The sequence below is a fragment of the Phycodurus eques genome, chromosome 12, assembly GCF_024500275.1.
Source record: "Phycodurus eques isolate BA_2022a chromosome 12, UOR_Pequ_1.1, whole genome shotgun sequence".
NCBI lineage: Eukaryota > Metazoa > Chordata > Actinopteri > Syngnathiformes > Syngnathidae > Phycodurus > Phycodurus eques.
The window spans coordinates 19,552,377-19,571,621 of NC_084536.1; the positions used below are offsets into that span (position 1 = coordinate 19,552,377).

Genomic DNA, 19,245 nt, shown 5'->3' on the forward strand with positions numbered 1-19,245 from the left:
TAGTAGTCTCGCCACGCTGCAGTATTTGCATATCTGTTGTTGACCAATACTGTATACACTCCTTGAAGTCTCGGCGCCCTTTGCACAATGGTCATTGCACCGGACTATTGCGAGATTAGTTATTCGAACTGCTCTAAGTGCTAGAGGACTCTGCATCTTTTTGCACAATTGTCAAAAAAATAATAATTCTAATTTGTACCGGCATTACCAGATAACTAGCAACCCTTTATTGCTCAGTGACTGTTTTTGTCAATGTCTTTATGTCTCAAAAGTGTTCTCTGTCAATTGACTGTCTGTTGTCGTACTAGAGCGGCTCCACTTACTGGAGAAAAATTCCTTTTGTGTTTTTTTGGACATACTTGCCAAATAAAGATGATTCTGATTCTGATCTCATGTGGTTGTTTTAAATACACAACACACGTTGTGTCTCTCAACAAACAGCTTGAGGCCTCTTTTTTTGGAAGAATACTTACTCTTTCTAAATGACACTGTCACCATACGATGCTCATATAAAGCAAGTAATTGGCTTCGATCTCGAAAAACTGGCTTCGATCTCGAAAAACTCGTTAGTCGGGTCACTCGTATCTCAAAACACAAATGTAATTGAATGCTGTAGATTCCCCCTTTCAAAAATAGCAACAAGCAAGTTTTTTTTTCTATCAAAATTTTCATGAGCAATTGCGAGCAAGAAAGAGAGAGCAAGACAGAGGCAGAGCGAGAGAAGGGGGTGGGGCCAGGCTTGCTGAGGGCTTTCAGCACCGTGGACAGCTCCAGTCTCCGTGTGTGTGTTTAGGCTGAAGCGAAAAGCACATCCATCCTCGACCACACATCCAGCATTTATCCGTGTGTGTGTGTGTGTGTGTGTGTGTGTGTGTGTGTGAGTGAGTGAGTGCGTGTCTCCGTGGATTGTGTGGACTCCTGCTCCTGCACCGTGAAAAGTGTACGTGTTTTTTTTGTTTAGTTTTTTTAACGAGTGGATCCTGCCTGCACCAAGTTTTTTTTTGTCTTCCACTCACATCGGAGCATGGCTGCGTGTCTCCGCGACTGTTGCTGATGTGTGGGATGTTCCTCCGAGCCGCGTGGGTCCTACTTTAGGATCTGAAGAAGCGGTGTGAAGTTTGAGCTCTAGGCGAGGCGCATCTGCAACAACAACGACGACGACGACGGCGGCGGCGGCGGGTGTGAGGCGGTGAGTGGTCCAGACACATTCATTGGGAGGACGGCAGCCAGGATGAGGTGCCTCTATGACTTTTTAAATTGCACTTAAAGGCAGCGGAGGAGAGCGCGGGCTGCGCAGCCTGACACATCTGCAGGAGCAGACGACCTCATCATTGCATCTGCAAACAGCCTCATTCCACGCTCTTTTTCCACATCAGAGCAAAACAAAGACATCAGAAATGAAGAAGTTCCGTAAGGTGTTGGACGGCTTGACCACCTCATCACCAGGTGGCGGGACTATGGGATCGCCGTCGTGTGGCAGCGCCGCCGGGACCCCCACCACCGCAGCGCCAACCCCCAAAGAGATCGACGTGCAAGAGACGCTCGTGTCGGAAAACTTTCAGCTGTGTAAGGTGGGTGCGTGACGAAGCTTTGTTCCCTTTAAGGCGACTTCGGTCCAGCCTGGCCGTAGCTTGTGTGCTCCCCACCCAATGTGTTGATGATGGAGCGCCCTTGGGCATCCTCTGGTACCAATTTAGGTTGAATCCTTTTGGTCATTTGGTGCTTAGGTGAAAGTTCTGCACAACAGAACCAAGGAACGCTTTCTACCCCATTTTATTTATTGTTTTACGGCCCGTTAGATGAATCCATTGGTGATTCATCGACATGGGCGCGCACATCTGGCAAAGCTAACGTGAGTGCAGTTTTGGGACGCTCCCACCTGTATGTGTGTGTGTGTATAGCCCCCACATGTGATCCAAACACCCAGAGAGCATATCAATGAATCGCAGCCTTCGTGTTGCATCAGCAAGCACACATAAATGGTGTGGAACTGATGACATAACTGGTGTCCCTCCCCTGCATACAAAGTGCACACAAGAGGGACCCTGCAGTACTGTCCTTGTAGTTGATGTGCTTTTCACTGGGGAGGAGGAGGAGTGCTGCTGATGTGCGTGCTCGTGTGTGCTGGGGTTATACAGTAGGTGTATTTATAGCACGATGCATTTTCGCGCTGACTGCAGTGATTATTCCTCGCGCTCGAAAGAAAAGGGTGAATTTTGGCGAGTTCTGTGAATAATTCATTTAGAAGCCAAGAGAATGTGGGTTGTTTGCGGTGCTATATTTTGGAGTGGAGGGAGGGTGTTAGTTTGTCTTTTTTTTCTACAAAGGGATTGGATGAGGGAGGAGGCGGTTGATTCACAAGAAAAGGATGCTGCAGAGCACCCTCACTCAACGAGCTGGCTCACAGGCAGATCGGGGAGGAGAAAATGCTGGCAAACGAGCGGCGGGATCGTCGAGTCCTATGCAGGAAGCTGCGCCTGCTCGCTGAGTGCTTTAATGCACTATTGATATTAAATACGCGGAATTGATTGAAGCTCTCGTGTAAAATGCACAAGTGCTTTGAATTCCACCTCAGCACTGTCTGTGCAGGTGTGTGCGTGTGTGTCGAGGTGAATTACACGATGGGAGAAAGATGCAATCACTCCTTTCCTTCCATTCATTTCCCGCCCCAGACAGAGTTCAAAGGGTGATGGGCAGGTTGTAAGTCTGGCTGATGTGCCGTATTATCAGACTTTGACCTCTTATCTCTTGTTGTCGTCCCCCTTATATGTGAACTTTGGCCACCCATAGTCATGCTCAATAAAAATAAGAACACTGATCTCAAATGTCTATATTTTAGATAGTTAGCCTGTTGTTAGTTGAAATATATACGACCCTGTAAAAAAACGAAGAGACCACAGCAAAAATGATCAGATTCTCTTATTTTGATTTACACATAAGTCTTTGAGTTGTATGAACATTTTTTGTTGTGTTCTATAAATTACCAACAACAAAACTGACAAATATAATAATACAAATATCGTCATTTCGAACATTTATTGGCAGACACTGAAAAATGGTCAGAATACTCCAAAATGGTAAAAGACATTTTTTCTTTTGGGGTGGGGGGGGGGGTGGAGTCTCTTTATATTTTCCAGAGGTGTATAAATACATAAAAATATACTGGTGAATCTCAATAAATTAGAAAACGGTGGTAAACTGTATTTATTTTAGTACCTCAATTCAAAAAGTGAAACTTGTATCATAGATTAACAACACACAGCATGAAATATTTTATTTTATAAATGTATTTTTTAAAATATAGTTTAGATGATTATGGCGTACAACTAACAGAAACTACCGATGGTAGTCGTGGCTGCTAAATTGGTAGCATGACATAATCGTAATGGAGTGTTAACACAACATGTTATCTGTTTAAAGTTTTGTTTTTTGGAATGCGCAATCAATTAAAAATCCAAAAGAGGCGATTAACTTACTTGTCAAGCAGAAAGGTTCCTAATTCCACATCACTTTTGAATCCTTTGAGGTCCCTTCGCTCTGCTTCTGCTTGCTTGTCTTATTGCCCGTTGCTGGCAAGTGAAGGATGGGGAATGTTTTAATTTTCTGGCGGTTTCAGTAAAGCTCCTGAAGCCCGAGGTAACAGGTCAACATATGGCAGCTGTGTTTTTTTTTTTGGGTCTTTGTTTTTGCTATTTGCTTCATTGCTCTTGTTTGCTGTATTATCAGTATGAAGACAAATGAGAACATTCCCTACTTTGGTAACCGCAACTGACATCAATGCAACGGAGAAGGCTACGCAATATTTTGACTTTGTCATGGTGATGGCAACGCGTGCACTAGCCTGTGTTTTTATGTGGGAGTTTTTATGGCTAACTTCCCAAAGTTAGTCATGACTTGTGTTCTTACCGTTGCAGTGTGGGAAGATGCCATTGCTCCTTTTGTTTGGAACCCATTTCACGCGTTTTTATTTCAAAGCATGCTGCAGAAGTGCTGATAGAAGCTTTTATTGAACTCTCCCTCAGACTGAATGAAATCAAGGGAGAAATGTGAGGTAGCAGGTGGACGAAAGGCTCATTGTTCTAGCAATGAGAGGCTGAGGGAAGATGAGCTGGGAATCACTCACAAGGTTTTCTTCTTGGTTATTTGACAGACGTGAAGCTAAAAAAAATGTGGGGCTGACTTCAACACTTTCGAATATGCCATTGAGGAGTAAAAAGCAATTCTTGGATACAGTAGTGTCTTGAGATACAAGTGACCTGAGTTACAAGTTTCTCATGACACGAGCCGTTGTTCGGCTGATTTCTGGCTTTGACTTCCGAGCACTAATTTGAGATACAAGAGCTATATGTTGGCAGTGAAACTCAATTTACTTTATAACAAGCAGCAGTTTAGCAAATATTAAGTAATTCTTAAAAAAAGATTCTTCAAGCTGTTTACTGCCACCTGCAGTTGATTTTTACTGTCAGACTAAACAAAACAAAGAGAACTACACGTTGTGTATTTGAAACAACCGCGGTTTTGACGTAATAGTCCATTAAGCTAAATGCTAGAAAACAATGCTAAATGCCATACATGGGCTAATGAATAGCATCAGTGTTGTTGTGTTATAACCCAGATATTTGAACACAAATGGTGGAGAAACACATGTAGACAGATACTATAACAAGACTCACAGGCATATAGTCTTTATCCTCTGCGAAAAATGATTAATATTACTGTAGTTTACTGAGTTAGTTGTTTGTGTGTGTCTCTACGTCTGTATTACAACACTTTTTTTTTTTTTTTTGTTTGCTAGAATGGCTTATTGGCAATTCTACTCATTTGAGAAAGATGATTTGAGATACACGTTTTGAGTTAGGTGGGTGGTCATCGAAGAAAATAAACTTGTATCTCGAGGCGCCACTGTAATTACAACATATCACATTGTGAACTCCATTTGGTTTGTTGTTCATCTGTGCAAACGTCCTCAATGATAGCGAAGATAACATAAGATGACAGGACCGTTCCATTTCTGTTTCTGAATAAGAAAATGTTGGCATTCAAATTGAATGGGTTCTTTATAGGCACATGTGCCACCTCTCCACAAAATTAGTGGGAATCTGCTTTGTAATTATTGCATAATGTTCTTAGAACAAACACACCAAACAGCAAACGACTATCAATACATTACGTCTTTGAAATAGCACTCTTGGTTTGGATCTCACCCAACAGTGCTCTCAAGTTGACCTGCTCCTATCTTCCCACAAAATGCTATAATGTGTTACATTAGCTTGAAACATTAACATGACTGTCGCAGCATCCAGGTTACACGGAGGTGAAACACTGAAAAATAGAAAGCAAACAATATGCTCTTAAAATAAAAGAACCACATGGCCCACACAAGGCCAAAGCCTTTCATTCCTCTTCTCTTGGAAGCGTTGACACAAGCAAGTATGATAAGAGCATGTGGCTGCAATGTCAGCACACAGCGAGTGCAAACACTACCAAAAGGGAACAATGTGTACTCCAAATATCTGCCAAAGATGAGAGAACATAAAAAAAAAATGATGTCAGAGACCGCTTAAAATGTCTGGGAACATTTTTATTGTGTGAAGTTAGACAGTTACGCGCACGCATTTACCTATTATGGCTGCATTTAGTATTTTTTTGCTGCAAGATACAGTGTTTTCAGAGTAATATGTCCATTGTATATCCACAATACCGGTTGAGTGTGTTTCGGAAGAACCTGTCAATTATTGGAGCTTTTCCAGAGCCACGCAACTAAGCTGCGGAGCACAAATGACATTGAAGTCCCTGTAAAGTGAAAATAAATGTCTTCTAAATTTGACACAGCACTGAGAAGAGTATTCATAGACCTGCCAAATTTGAATGACAAAAACAAATTGCCAAGTATCTAAAATGAGGCTTCAAAATCAAGCAAAACCAAGCCGTTGTCGCCACTCTCGAACACCGTGCGCCGCAAAAATATATCCGCCTAAAGCCTCGAGTGGCTTGAATATAGCCGACCGGGTCGTCTTTCCATGTTGCGACAACAAGTCGCTCTAAAAATGACCACAAGAACTTGCTGTCAAATCAGTCTAAGAAAAAAATTCCCCCTTTTCACTTTTCTGCCTTTCTCCGCATGACGTGCGCGTACTCACAGCCGACAATGAGGCATTCTATATCGGCCACGCCAGCGGACTATCCGAAGGGAAGACGCATTTTCAAGGTCTAGGCACAGGTAGCTAGTTAACTGCATGTTGCAATTAGACCGGGTAACCACTGATGTGCCCGAAGTGAGGGGCCCCTCATGTCGATGCCCAAGTGCGGCAATGGGCCCCGTTTTAGCCGCAAACAAACAAAAAAAATCAGGAAAACTGAAATGGTGAAAAATAGTTGAACGCTTTCTCTCTACAGATGAATTCTACATCGTTCTCAATCTTTGCACGTTTTCAACAACTATTTTCAAACATGTGCAATGTATTTTGCTGAATTCACTTGACAAAGTCTTGAAAAGAATCTATACATTGGTTGCATGGACTGATCATTAAAACAGCAATTTTGCAAATTCATTCACTTAAGCAGAAGATTGTCTTATTTTCCATGTTTTGCAATGGTAAAGAGGTTAACCTTCCTTTTGGATAGCCTACTACATTAGCAGGAGAACATATTTGTACACAGTTTATAGTGTTGGCTTTGGCACATGTGAAGAGCCTGAAGTTAAGTTAAAAAAAATAAGTTGTACGCCCCAATAATGAGGTCAATTGAGACTCAGGCATTATCACACGTGTTTGAGTGCTAACTGCTTAATATTTTAGGATCTAGAGCTTGTTAAAATGTCCACCCGTGGGACATCTTGAGGCCATTTCCATTTATAATATCCTTAAAAAAAATGCTTAATGTCAAAATGAGATTTGCAATGACCCTTTATGCCAGCAGAATCACACTGAATGAAGCAATCCTTTCAATGCCAATTAGGATAATCAGACCCATTTTATAGGAAAAAGTAATTACCATTCTAATTTCTTCCTTTTATTCCAGCTAGCCCCCTGCAAAGTATTGATAGCAATTGTAATAAGATTCAACTACGCTAACGTTCATCTTTGCAGCGTGGATGGAAGTGTACAACACCTGGAGTTGCTACTCAGGAGTTTTAAATGTGTAACCAAAAGGAACTCGGCTCTTTTTGGATGAGTTATAATGCATTTTAGATGACAGATTGAATAATTCCAAAGATTATTTCCTTCACGATATGGACATTCAAATACAACATCAGGAAACTTTCAGAAATGTGTCTTTTGTTAGTGACAAAAGGGAAAGTTCAGCGCAGCGTTGTGTACTTTTTAAAGACAGTCTTGACATTTTTCCTAACTTTTCAGCAAGATAAAAAGCAGGATTGGGTATTGTTTAAGAACCTCACGATTCGATTAGATTTAGATTTTTTTAGGTTGCAACTCGATTCGATATTGATTCTTTAGGTTGCGTTTCAATTCAATCGTGATTCAAATGCTCGGATATCGATTCAGTAAGTAGCAGAAATCCACAAATAAGAGTACATTTTTTTACAATTTTGAAACATTGCCATGTGCTCAGTGCTCAGTGTGCGGCGGTCATAAAGTGCCACTTAGAAAGTGTCCCCAAAACACTGACTCTCTGTAATATTGCGGTGTAGGTCCATGCCAGGTTATCCGTAAAATTACACTTCCTGGTCTGTGTAAGGCTTAGTAATGGCAACTGTTGACACCAGCTCAACAAATGCTCTTCACCTTTATTGCAATACATTTTTGTGATCTGCTTCAGTTACTCTGCTAAGTAGTGCTGCTCAATATCCATCCATCCATCCATCCATCCATTTTCTGAGCCGCTTCTCCTCACTCGGGTCGCGGGTGTGCTGGAGCCTATCCCAGCTATCATCGGGCAGGAGGCGGGGTACACCCTGAACTGGTTGCCAGCCAATCACAGGGCACAAACAAACAACCATTCGCACTCACAGTCATGCCTACGGGCAATTTAGAGTCTTCAATTAATGCACGTTTTTGGGATGTGGGAGGAAACCGGAGTGCCCGGAGAAAACCCACGCAGGCACGGGGAGAACATGCAAACTCCACACAGGCGGGGCCGGGGGTTGAACCCCACCTTCGGATAGTCCGCTGGCGTGGCCGATATAGAATGCCTCATTGTCGGCTGTGAGTACGCGCACGTCATGCAGAGAAAGGCAGAAAAGTGAAAAGGGGGAATTTTTTTCTTAGACTGATTTGACGCAACCTCAGAACTGTGAGGCTGACGCTCTAACCAGTCGTCCACCGTGCCGCCGTGCTGCTCAATATGATTCTAATAACTCTGTAATGTTGCTAATAGTAGTAGGATGTGGCGTTGGTTCAACAACAATGACTTGATGCTTTGACTGTATTATATTCATAGTTTTACAAGGACACGAACCCTTGCAAACAGCATTAAAAGTCCTTTGTTCTTTTTGAAGCCATGGGCAGAGGAAGGATGACTGCTTCTGTGGTAATTTCGCTTCACACATAAACTAATCACAGCTCACTTCGCTTTCGCATTGTACTGAACACAATGTACTGAGCAACTAGGAAAGAGATGTGTACCATTTTCCCATGTTGCAATGAGTTTACATTTATAATTCTGTGATATGTGAGAGGCCCTAACGACGATGAATAACTTGGCAAGTGTGTACTTTTCACTGCTCATGTAGTGTGTTGTGTGAGTCTCCAGCTCCGAAACAGCATGGTACCGCAGGGCATCCGGACTGCCTGAAAATACAAAAAAAGAAGAAATAGTTGTAGTAGAAGAAGAAATAGAAGAAGATAGGCTAACCGTTAGCTTATCTGGTAACTACATTTTGGATTTTAAGGTTCTTTTTCTAGTTTTTATCAGTCTTAACGGTCTTAGGCCATCGTATGCATATGATATACTTTTATCATATCAACCCTCGCGGGCCCAGAGGCCCTCTTTATGCGCCACAAACCACAGAATAATCAGACAATTAGGTTGCTGACTTTGATCAGAAGAGTCTAAAAATACTCAAATTCGTCCCAATTATTTGTGTGTGCGTACCCTGCTTTAGGAGCACCGCAATTGCTCTTTGGTAACACACATTGGGAATAATTAGAAGTGGGGATCAATATAAAAACAATTAGAAACAAGATGATGTATACGTCATCTTAGTGAGAGCTGTGGACCATTAGTAAACTGAAGAAAAAAATGCTTGACAAGAGGCTGCGCCGGTCCCTTCTGGTGACCGTCTGATCCTTTGTATGATTTCATCTCTCTCTGTTCACAGAAACCCTCCAGAGTCTCAATGGGTGTGATGAGTCAGTGTGACGGACTTCCACCTAGTTTCATATTACAATGTGTCAGAGGCCTCAAGGGGTTTCACGAGTAAGAAGGAGGTGATGTCAGGCTAAAATGGAAAGCTGAGGGGAAAGATAAAACAACTATGACAGAGAATCGATGTTTGACCTTCACTTGGAGTACGGAACTCTGCGGCACAGACAAAATCGGCTCGGCCACCAAGATCCAGCTTAATCAGGCGGGATCGTCGGCATTGGGTGTTAAAGGAGTCTTGAGTGATGCCAGCATGTGCAATCTCAGCAACAGACTCTCATTCCCTTAAGTAAACCTCCGCAATTACTCTCTCAAAAAAATGGATCTCCTGGCACAGGAGGAGAGAACTCTTCTGGCAGGAGAAAGGAAATATGCCCTGGTCCTTGCTGTACATATCAAACACTCCCCCAAAATATACTCAAAAGATACGCTTATGGTAGAATAGCAACATGAACAACATTTATGAACAACATGTGGACTGGGCGTTACGCTTTTGCGTGGCTGCTTTAGAGCGCCTCGTTGTCACGGTGTGGAAAAAATGGCAAAGATCCGGTGGGGTTATACAGTATTGCAGCCACCGGAGGCTTTAAGCAGGCATGTTTTCACGCCTTAAACACGTACTTGTAGGCATAAGAAAAGATGCTAGACGAAGTAGCATCCATTTTTCAGCAGGGTGTGGTTTCAGCTCATTCGGCCGACACACCTATAACGTTTGAGAGAAACGCTCTTTTCAGTGGTGTGTCAAATTTACTTTCTTCAACCAGGGACTTCCAATGATATCAGTGTCAACTTTTTTTCCTGTGGAATTTGAGGGTGATATCAAAATGTGCAAAGCGTCTTCTACAAAAACATGCATGTTAGGTTGAATAAAGACTTAAATTGTCCATAGGTATGATGTGTGAGTGTGAATGGTTGTTTGGCAAACGTGGCCTGCGATTGGCCGGCTACCAGTCCAGGCTGGACTGCCTCTCACCCAAAGCTGGGCTTGGCTCCAGCTCACCAGTCACACTAATGAGGAAGATAGATGTATGGATAATTATAGCTTGAAGTAGCAACTTAATTAGCAACTAATGTGGGTTGTAATTCAATAAACAGAATAGCGTCTGTCATCGCCATTGCAGCCACATCACCGTCCTTAGTGTTCCAAACCATTAACGAACCAGCCGGGGACAACAGAACACAGAGACACAGATAGGGTATTGTCAAAGCTACACTAAAAAAAAAGTGACTTCACCAGGCTGAGCGCACTTGTAGCAGAAAGACTTTGAAGGCAGGAAAAAGTTAACGGGCACTTCTTTGACAGCTGCTGCTGTGTGTCACGGATTGAATAGTGAGGGAATCTGATACATTATTACTTGTGTACTTCATGGGCACTTGGACTGAAAACAGCAAACTCCACTGACTCATGACCTCTGTGCTATTGTTACATTTTAAGTTTAAACATGCTATAGTGGTTAAAGTTCAGTGTTTTTGACATTTGTTTCTTCTATTTAGCATTTTCTGGTGGCTGTCATTCTGCCAATGTTATGCATTTCTGTTTGCTTGGACTGTTTAATGGGTCATTTTGGCAATACTGTGGTTTCTCTGTGACACGTCAGTAAACTGTCAGAATGTTAACAAGGTGTTACAGTCATAAATATGGTTGAGGTGTTTATCTCTCCCTTTTGTAGTATTTAGGCCCTATTAAAGGTGATTTAGTTGGAGTCAAGCCTGGATCATGCTCATTAGTGTTTATAGGTGATGTGGTACTTCTAATTGATTTAATTGACTATGCAAGATGAGTTTTGGAGACTGCAATCCTTTTGAAGCAGGTGTGATGCTGCAGAAGTGAAGGACAGTGATGCTACATATTACATTTGAGGTTGGAAAAAAATACTCGTAATGAAGCATCCCAATTGTTTCAAACTACACTACTAAATGAACATTATATAGACACCGGCAATGCGCACGTATGTGTGTGTGTGTGTGTGTGCGTGTTGGTGTTCAAAAGTGAAATTGCTTCTACTCTGTTATGTGTGGGCCTCCAAAATGCTCTGTCCACTCGGTCTGGAGGCTGTGGACAGCTTGCCTCACCTCATGTTGTACAACTATAATCAGCTGAGTGTTTCAAACAGCCTCTCGTTGCACTCTCTTCAACAGATCCAGGCAAGGATCTCTCCTCTCTGGCCATACTTGATTAAGCGCCACATTGATATGCCATCATTTTAGTGACGTGTGGCTTCTAGTGAGTGTAAATCCCTTCATATGAGGTTGTATTTCAAACCTATGATATGACTAACCTAATTTGATGTGGATGCTTTGTTCAAGCTATTTAGACAGAAACCAACTACCACCAGACGCAATGCACTCTGGTTTCTATAATCATGGCGTCATTATTGTTCAAGGACATGTCCACATATCTTCAATCAGCCATTAATCTAGTGGTTTATTTACATGAATGATAAAAGGACAAGCATATGCAATGTGTTCTCATATATTTACTGCACTAAATTTCCTGGTCCATCATCTGCTTGCAGAGATACATTTGTCAGATGCATGTTCATAATATTTGATTCAATGTGTTGATTAATTAGCACCTATATATAATAATTGCTAGTGCTGGTGGGAGTGTTTACATTAATATCTTTTATTTCAATAATGAGGCCTAAACATTAAATTAAATATTTTTTGTAGGAGACTTGTACATTTTGGACTTTTATTAAAAGGCAAAAAAAAAAAAAAACACCATCTATGTATATTCATGGTGGTGATCTAAACTCTAGGCATAACATCATTTTGCATTGATAATAAAATAATGAATGTAAGAAACTTGCAAAAAGTGTGGATTAAAGTGAAAAAGGTTAAAATCTCTTTTCTTCAGTAGCATTAAAGGAATAACATAAATACAGGATCCTCAATAATGGACATTTGGCAAAGCGTTATTCAAAACACAACTTCTTAGTGGTCTTTTATAACATTTTTATGTACATTTGAGATTTATTCAATAGTGCCTGCAATGTATTTTTTTCTTCAACTAAAGCAGTACATTAATTCATTTTGGCACCACTTACTTAATTCTTAGAGCATGTTTCAGAATAACCAAAATATTGCTTTTAGGTTGTTGTCGGAGAGTTGGTATGATTAAAACCAGGCCTTTTAATACGTGTGTTTTGAAGGTGTTTTGGGGGAAATTTTAAGCATTTAGTCACTGACAGTATAGTGGTCCACTTGTGTAAATCATGGGTTCAGTTTCCATTCAGTGACAGAGTGAATGAGTGTGTGAATGGTTGTCTCGTTCCATGTTTCCCCTGTGACTGACTGCCGATCAGTAGCCTGCTTTCGCATTAACATCACTTGTGATATGCACCAGCTCCCTGTGAGTCCTAGTGGGATAGAAAAAAGGATGGATGGAAAAATATTGTATTTTTTTTTTAGAATAGATGCATGCAAATTAGAATGTACTTATCGAGTGTTTATGTTCCAGTCTCATGGTTAGTAGAACATTATGTGATGGTTTTTATCCCCCCCCCCCGTAATGTACTTTCTTCATCAGGGATTAGGCAAGTTAAACGCTCAGCAACAGACATAATCCAATCACAGTATTTGTAGTTTCTACTGTAAATCGGCTCCATGAAGCTCCAGTGAAAAATCGTAACAATCTCCTCTCCTCCATTCTTAAAAATGCTTTCATGGCTACGGAACCCACGGTTTTATCTGAGGAAACATACACCTAACCTTTTCAGTTGACCTGGAAGGTTTGCCTGGTTAAATGCTGCCAGACAGTATGCACAATTGTATATGCAGGGGAGGGCATATTCTTCCGTCATGCAAAAGCAGCCACGGCACATTTCAGGCTAAATGTATGCAAACACGTGCAAAGGTGTATACATACTGTGTGTATATACGGTGGAACCTCAGGTTACGACTGACCGGATTTATGAACAAATCAGGTCACACAACAACACTTTCTAAATGAAACTATCTCAACTTCAGCACTATTTTTGATTTGCAAATCGTCAAGACAGACGCGTAAAAGGCTCAGTTGCACTTCTTCTCACACTGCATAACCATCATTGGCTCTGTGTGTCACACATTGAAAGTAAGCTACTGTATCTATATTTTGTTACTCTTAATTAGCCCTCAGAATGGCTACAAAGGAAAATTGCTAGCAATTGCATTATTAGGAAAGCTAATTACAATTGAAAAATGTCATTGCGAAACTTGAGGATAGTGTTTTTTTCTGTTCAGTTCACTGAAATATACCATCTGTAATATTGTAATAATGCTAAATCACATTTGCATAGTGCTTTTTTGTTTTTCAGCAGCCAACAACGCTTAACATTGTGAATGTGAACAAAGAGATAATGTAAAAAAACTCAACCTTGATCCTCGGTGGATGCAGCCGAGGGCGGTGAGAGTTCATGAGGCCATAGCTCTCCCTCCGCTAGCCAGCAGTTAGCTAGCACCGGCTAGCTGGCAATGTCGCTGAGCTAGCAGGCTCAAGAAAAGACACCGGTCCCAGCCAGTGTTAACCTCACCACAAAAGATAGAACTCTGCCATTAAATTCCTTTTTTTTTTTTTGTGTGTGCATTTTAGCATGCTGTCTTTCACTGTGTGATCGTTGAACATAGTTTACATTCACGAGAGATACGTTGTACATAAAATGGCCGCTACACGTCGCATTGTGTGAGGCGCCGGCCATTTTGTGCCCGAAAGTAAGCAGTACTATATGCTAAAAGGCTAAGACATTGCATTATGAATTGCCAACAAACAGTGTTATTTCTTCATAATAAAGTGTTGTTTCTTTTAACTTATTTCTATATTCTACAGTATTTATTTTCACCACACACCAAAGGTAAACATACCTTTGTTTTGATTACTGGAACAGATCTATTGCATTTCTATTCACTTCAATGGCAAACGTTACCTCGATTTGCGACCATTTCGGGTTGCAAACTGAGTCACGGAATGAATTTAATTTGTAACCCACGGTTCCACATTTCTTATATAGAGTCTGGGGTGTGAGGTGAGACATTTATTAAACAGGGTTGCTTTATTTTTATTTTTTTCAAATATATTTACAAATGATTTTGAATAATGCCATATTTTATTATTTTTTCACAAATGCAAACGACAGCTGGAGTGAAGTACAGTATGCTACTGTCAACAATGTGTATAGTTTTCAGCTCAAGCATTTGTCCATTCAAGTCAGCACGGAGAGATGCTTTTGGGTTTTTTCTTTTGTTTTCAGCCTCTGAGCTCTCATGCTGCACACTTATCCTTGCTTGTGCTCTTGAGTGTGTGCATTCATGCGCCATGCAGGAGGAAGTGCTTATCAGCCTGAGCATCAGCGACAAATGTAATGCTTTCAGCTAAACAAAAAACAATAAGTGTATTTTTGGCATAGCTAGCACTCAGCAGTGACATACTTTTTCTCATTCTCTCTATGATGTACATAGATTAGTCTGCAAATGAATGGCCTGTAAAAAAAATGTCCCTAAAATACAATCCCAAAATTAGTTTTGTATCCTTTTTCTTATTTAATCCACATGCAGTTGTGATGTTTGGGTTGCCATTTGTATATGTCAGTAGACACTGCAATATTAGAGTCACATTATTGAAAAATCTCTGATTCCTGTCGGGTTTTTAATCCACATAGGATAAAGGATTTATTTGGACCTGCAGATTTCATGTGATTTAAAAAAAAAAGTTGTTTTTTTATTCTGCTTCTATCTAAATCTATTTGAACAGGGCCACATGGGTAAAAAAAAGCCAAATCGACCTTATTGACATCACGTGACCTTTATATTACGAACACCTCGAAAACATCCAGGTTTAAATTTTGCATTGTTCTCAATTTTAAATTAAAAGCAAATTCTCAATTTTTTGCTCAGGGACATTTGGTTAGGGCATGGGGATTTTGAAAGAAATAATATTTGTAAGGTATGGTCTTACATTAGCATTGGTTTCATAAATGCTTCGCGGTTGTTGAAAGATGTCAAGCCTGTAACCTGAAAATGGTGCACAATAGTTATTGTTAAAATTTGTATAAATGTGTTTTTAAATCAACCACTCTCAAAAACAAGTGGTGGTGTGATAATTATGCTCAAACTTTGGTAGCTATAGCCACTCAGTGTACAATCGGCTGGCAGTAGGAGACATGGGCGCTGCTTTCTATTTATAGAAAGAGAGGTCTAGACCATCTCCGCAGCTCAACACTGTTTGGAGAGCGATAGAGAGAGGATGGTGGGTGGCATAAGATGATATAAGTCTGCGAGGTTTAGGATTTACGGTTCAAGCTGTCGAATAGAAGATCGGGTCTGTGTGCTTTAAGGTTGTGTGGACGTCGTGCAGCAAACAACACAGCAGCGCGCGACAGAAGGGGGGCAAGATGAGGATGCGAAGCAGAGTTGATGTAATGCACGGTCCTTTGCTGCAGGTCGACGGCTGGAGAATTTTGACATGTGCCTCTTGGCTACTGTACCCGCATTGCTATACATTTAGGGGCTCCTTTTGTATTTGATTTTCCATTGTGGGTGTCCAGGCAATGGACACATCAATATGCGATGGGTAGAAAGTCATGTATATATTGACTATTCATTAAAACGGCATCCATTAAGTGATTTTCCGAGGCAAAAGAACACGACCCTGAGGCATCTAGATAAATAGATGGAAGATGGAAGGATCGATCCGTCTTTATGAATACTGATACAGTGAAAGAGGCGGAAAAACAACGTTCTCGCGTCGGCCTTCCAATATGTATGAGCTGCTCTCGGAATCATCAGAGTAAATGCACTTCTCATCCACTTCTTGGCTCTCTTGTATGTATATGTGGGGGTGGCTCTTCTGTATCCCAGCAACAGTGCACTCGAGTGGGGTCAGAGCACCTAACGGGGTCTGGTGGAAACTCCCAGAGGATAAGCGTGTGTGTTTGTTTGCGTGTGTGTCTGTGTCTCGTATGTGTACATGAATGGCTGTCCTCTGTGCACGTGTGCACCGCTCTTTGTTTTGAATGCGGCCGCTTCAATGAGGCACAGAAATGATACGACATGTTGTCAAGTAATTCTTGACAACATGGTGAACGAAAATGATTAACTATACCTCATTTAGGCGGCACGGTGGTCGTCTGGTTAGAGCGTCTGCCTCACGGTTCTGAGGACCGGGGTTCAATCCCTGGCCCCGCCTGTTTGGAGTTTGCATGTTCTCCCCGTGCCTGCGTGGGTTTTCTCCGTGCACTCCGGTTTCCTCCCACATCCCCAAAACATGCATGGTAGGTTAATTGAAGACTCTAACTTGCCCGTAGGTGTGAATGTGAGTGTGAATGGTTGTTTGTTTATATGTGCCCTGCGATTGGCTGGCAACCAGTTCAGGGTGTACCCCACCTCCTGCCCGATGATAGCTGGGATAGGCTCCAGCACGCCCGCGACCCTTGTGAGGATAAGGGGCTCAGATAATGGATGGATGGATATACCTCATTTAAATCTGCATCAGTGAATTTGCCTAATGATGGAATATGTTCAGAAATATCCCAAAGTTTCCTCAGAAATTGCACATGAAGAAAATTGCCTTCACTGGTCAGAAATGTTTTGAAAACGTTCCGGTTGTTGCATTCCCAAGTTGTTGTGAAAATGTGACGTTGATCCTTTGAGGCTTACTGAGGCGATCGATGTCTTGCAACATTAGCTGAGGTCTCACTCGCAGGAGTCTTGCGTGACCTCATAAACGATCATGGCTCGACTTCAGGCCCGCCGCACATTTAAAGAAAATAAAAAAATAAAATACAGTCTGCCACTCAAGAGATTGTCAAGGAAAAAATGGGATTGCCACAAAGAAAAGGAAATAGGTGAGAATAAAGAGAGAGGCACATGCATTCACACTGCCGTCAACGGTCCTCTTATTGCTCTCTGCGTTGTTTCTCATTTTCCTCTATTTATTTGGTTCACCACTGAGTGAATTCATCGTGTTTGTCCACAGACACTCATATTATCCCTCCAAATTCATGCCTGCACATGCCTAATTAAAGCTCGAAGGGCCAGGAGATGAGGTAGAACAGAGGGGTTACACAACTCCGGCAACTATACGCAAACAAACAACCTCCAGTTTTGTTCAATAGATAACAATCTGAGATAACAATAAGCATCCGTCACATTATAATTCTTCTTCCTTCACACTGCACTATGTACACCGCTTCCACACCGGTAATGCCCATGCCGCCACATCTGAGTGGAGTAGATTACAGTAATTGAGGCTTGGAAATGTGACATGACTAATGGCAGACAGCTGCAGTGCACACAAAGAATTTCAGACGAGGAGAAAAGCGGCCTTTCACCTTGTCAGGTCTGTGGCTGGTTTACGTTGACTGTTGTCAAGAATCAACTTTTATTTCTGATCATACCTACCTTGAACTCCATATTTTTAGAAGAAAGCTGACCTTGTAAACATCTTTTTGTATTTGAATTTCAATCAGAGTTCAGCTCATCAAAATTCTGCTGCATTGTCACTGTGCTCTTTAATTATGTGCATATGCAGCCAGTTGCGTGTATGTGCAAGGCCTGTGTGGAATTGCAGCAAGGTCATGGAAATACTTGTTGTTCTTAATAAGTTGTGTTGTTAAACAAGCGTTTGACGACGTGAACATCATTGAAAAGTGTAGGTAGGTACTTCTACTTTTTACAATCAGCATGGGAATCTGATGAAAACCTCATGTCCAATTACAGTTTCTTTCTGAGCTTTTACATATTTTAAGCAAAATGAGTGAGGGGCCATTGTGATTGTGTTTGATAGACATTTGTAGTGAAAAATGCAGAGCTCCTATCCATCTATCTTTTTTTTCTGTAGCGCTTGTCCGAATTAGGGTCTCCTGTACAAACAACTCTTTACACTCACATTCGCAGCAATGGACAATTTAGAGTCTTCAATTAACATGTTTTTGGAATGTGGGAGGAAGCTTGAGGACCAGGATAAAACTCACGTAAGGGGAGAACAAGTAAACTACAACGAGAAGGCTACAATTGAGTCAAAATGATCATAAAGTTGACATACAATACATATGTTTTATCAGACAGCAGTTTGATTTGATCATGTTTTTTTTTTTTTTAATGATTGATGGCAATAACATTATTCTCCAAAACATGGTAACTTCAAAACCTAGACTTACAGAAGACAACAGCTACAGAATTTCACCTTGTAGCTCTGTAGCTGAACGTACTGTGTTGCTACATCATCCTTTGATTTGAAAATATGGACTTACTAGAACTTAATTTAATCTTATGTCACACACCCACTCCTGCAGCGGTGTGTAATCATGTTTTCAGATATGCAAGGGAACTGTCTGTGAAAACACTTTGTTGGCTATTATTGGCTTTGGCATATAGCCGAGAGGCATTCATTCATAGTTTTTCATTGAATTAAATGTCACAGCTTTGGCGAAATGAACTTTTCTAAAAAGGCGCCGCTTCAACTGAAGACTGAACAGTCAAATGTCACAATAGCAGGCAGAACGCGTTGTTGAACTCATCTATTGTTTTGTGTGTTTGTGTTGCAGACGGTGCGCCATGGTTTCCCCTACCAGCCCACTGCTTTGGCCTTTGACCCTGTGCAGAAGATCCTGGCCATCGGCTCCAGATCAGGTGGTGTTCGGATGTATCCTTTCATCTGCTCGCGCTAGCCAACTCTACTGTATGTATGCAAACAGTTGAACAAAACACTGGTAAAATAACATACCGTTTGTCCATCATTATCATCATTATTATATTATTATCTCTGGAATTTTTACATTTTTAAAAAATTTTAATTTATTTTTTTCAACAGGTTGAGATCATATCTGAACACACTTAAGAAGGGGAGTGGCAAACGCCACCCCTGAGAATTTCTGTTTTGGCTTATCTTTGTTTTTCCCCAAATATATCCTTTATCATTACCTCTGCCAAGGATATGAACAG

General features: G+C 41.3%; 1 protein-coding gene across 10 annotated transcripts in view; it reads left to right on the forward strand.

The window, feature by feature from the left end:
• Nucleotides 1-793: 793 nt before the first annotated feature.
• Nucleotides 794-19,245, forward strand: part of stxbp5l (syntaxin binding protein 5L) — a 102,487-nt gene continuing 84,035 nt past the window's right edge. For 8 of the 10 annotated variants that reach the window (XM_061691983.1, XM_061691988.1, XM_061691991.1 and 5 more), the window contains exons 1-2: nt 794-1,571; nt 18,849-18,946. In XM_061691983.1, the coding sequence (XP_061547967.1) occupies nt 1,398-1,571; nt 18,849-18,946 (272 nt within the window). In that variant the 5' untranslated portion in view covers nt 794-1,397. The remainder of the gene's footprint in view (nt 1,572-18,848; nt 18,947-19,245) is intronic. The other 2 variants (XM_061691985.1, XM_061691984.1) reach the window with 2 other exon arrangements.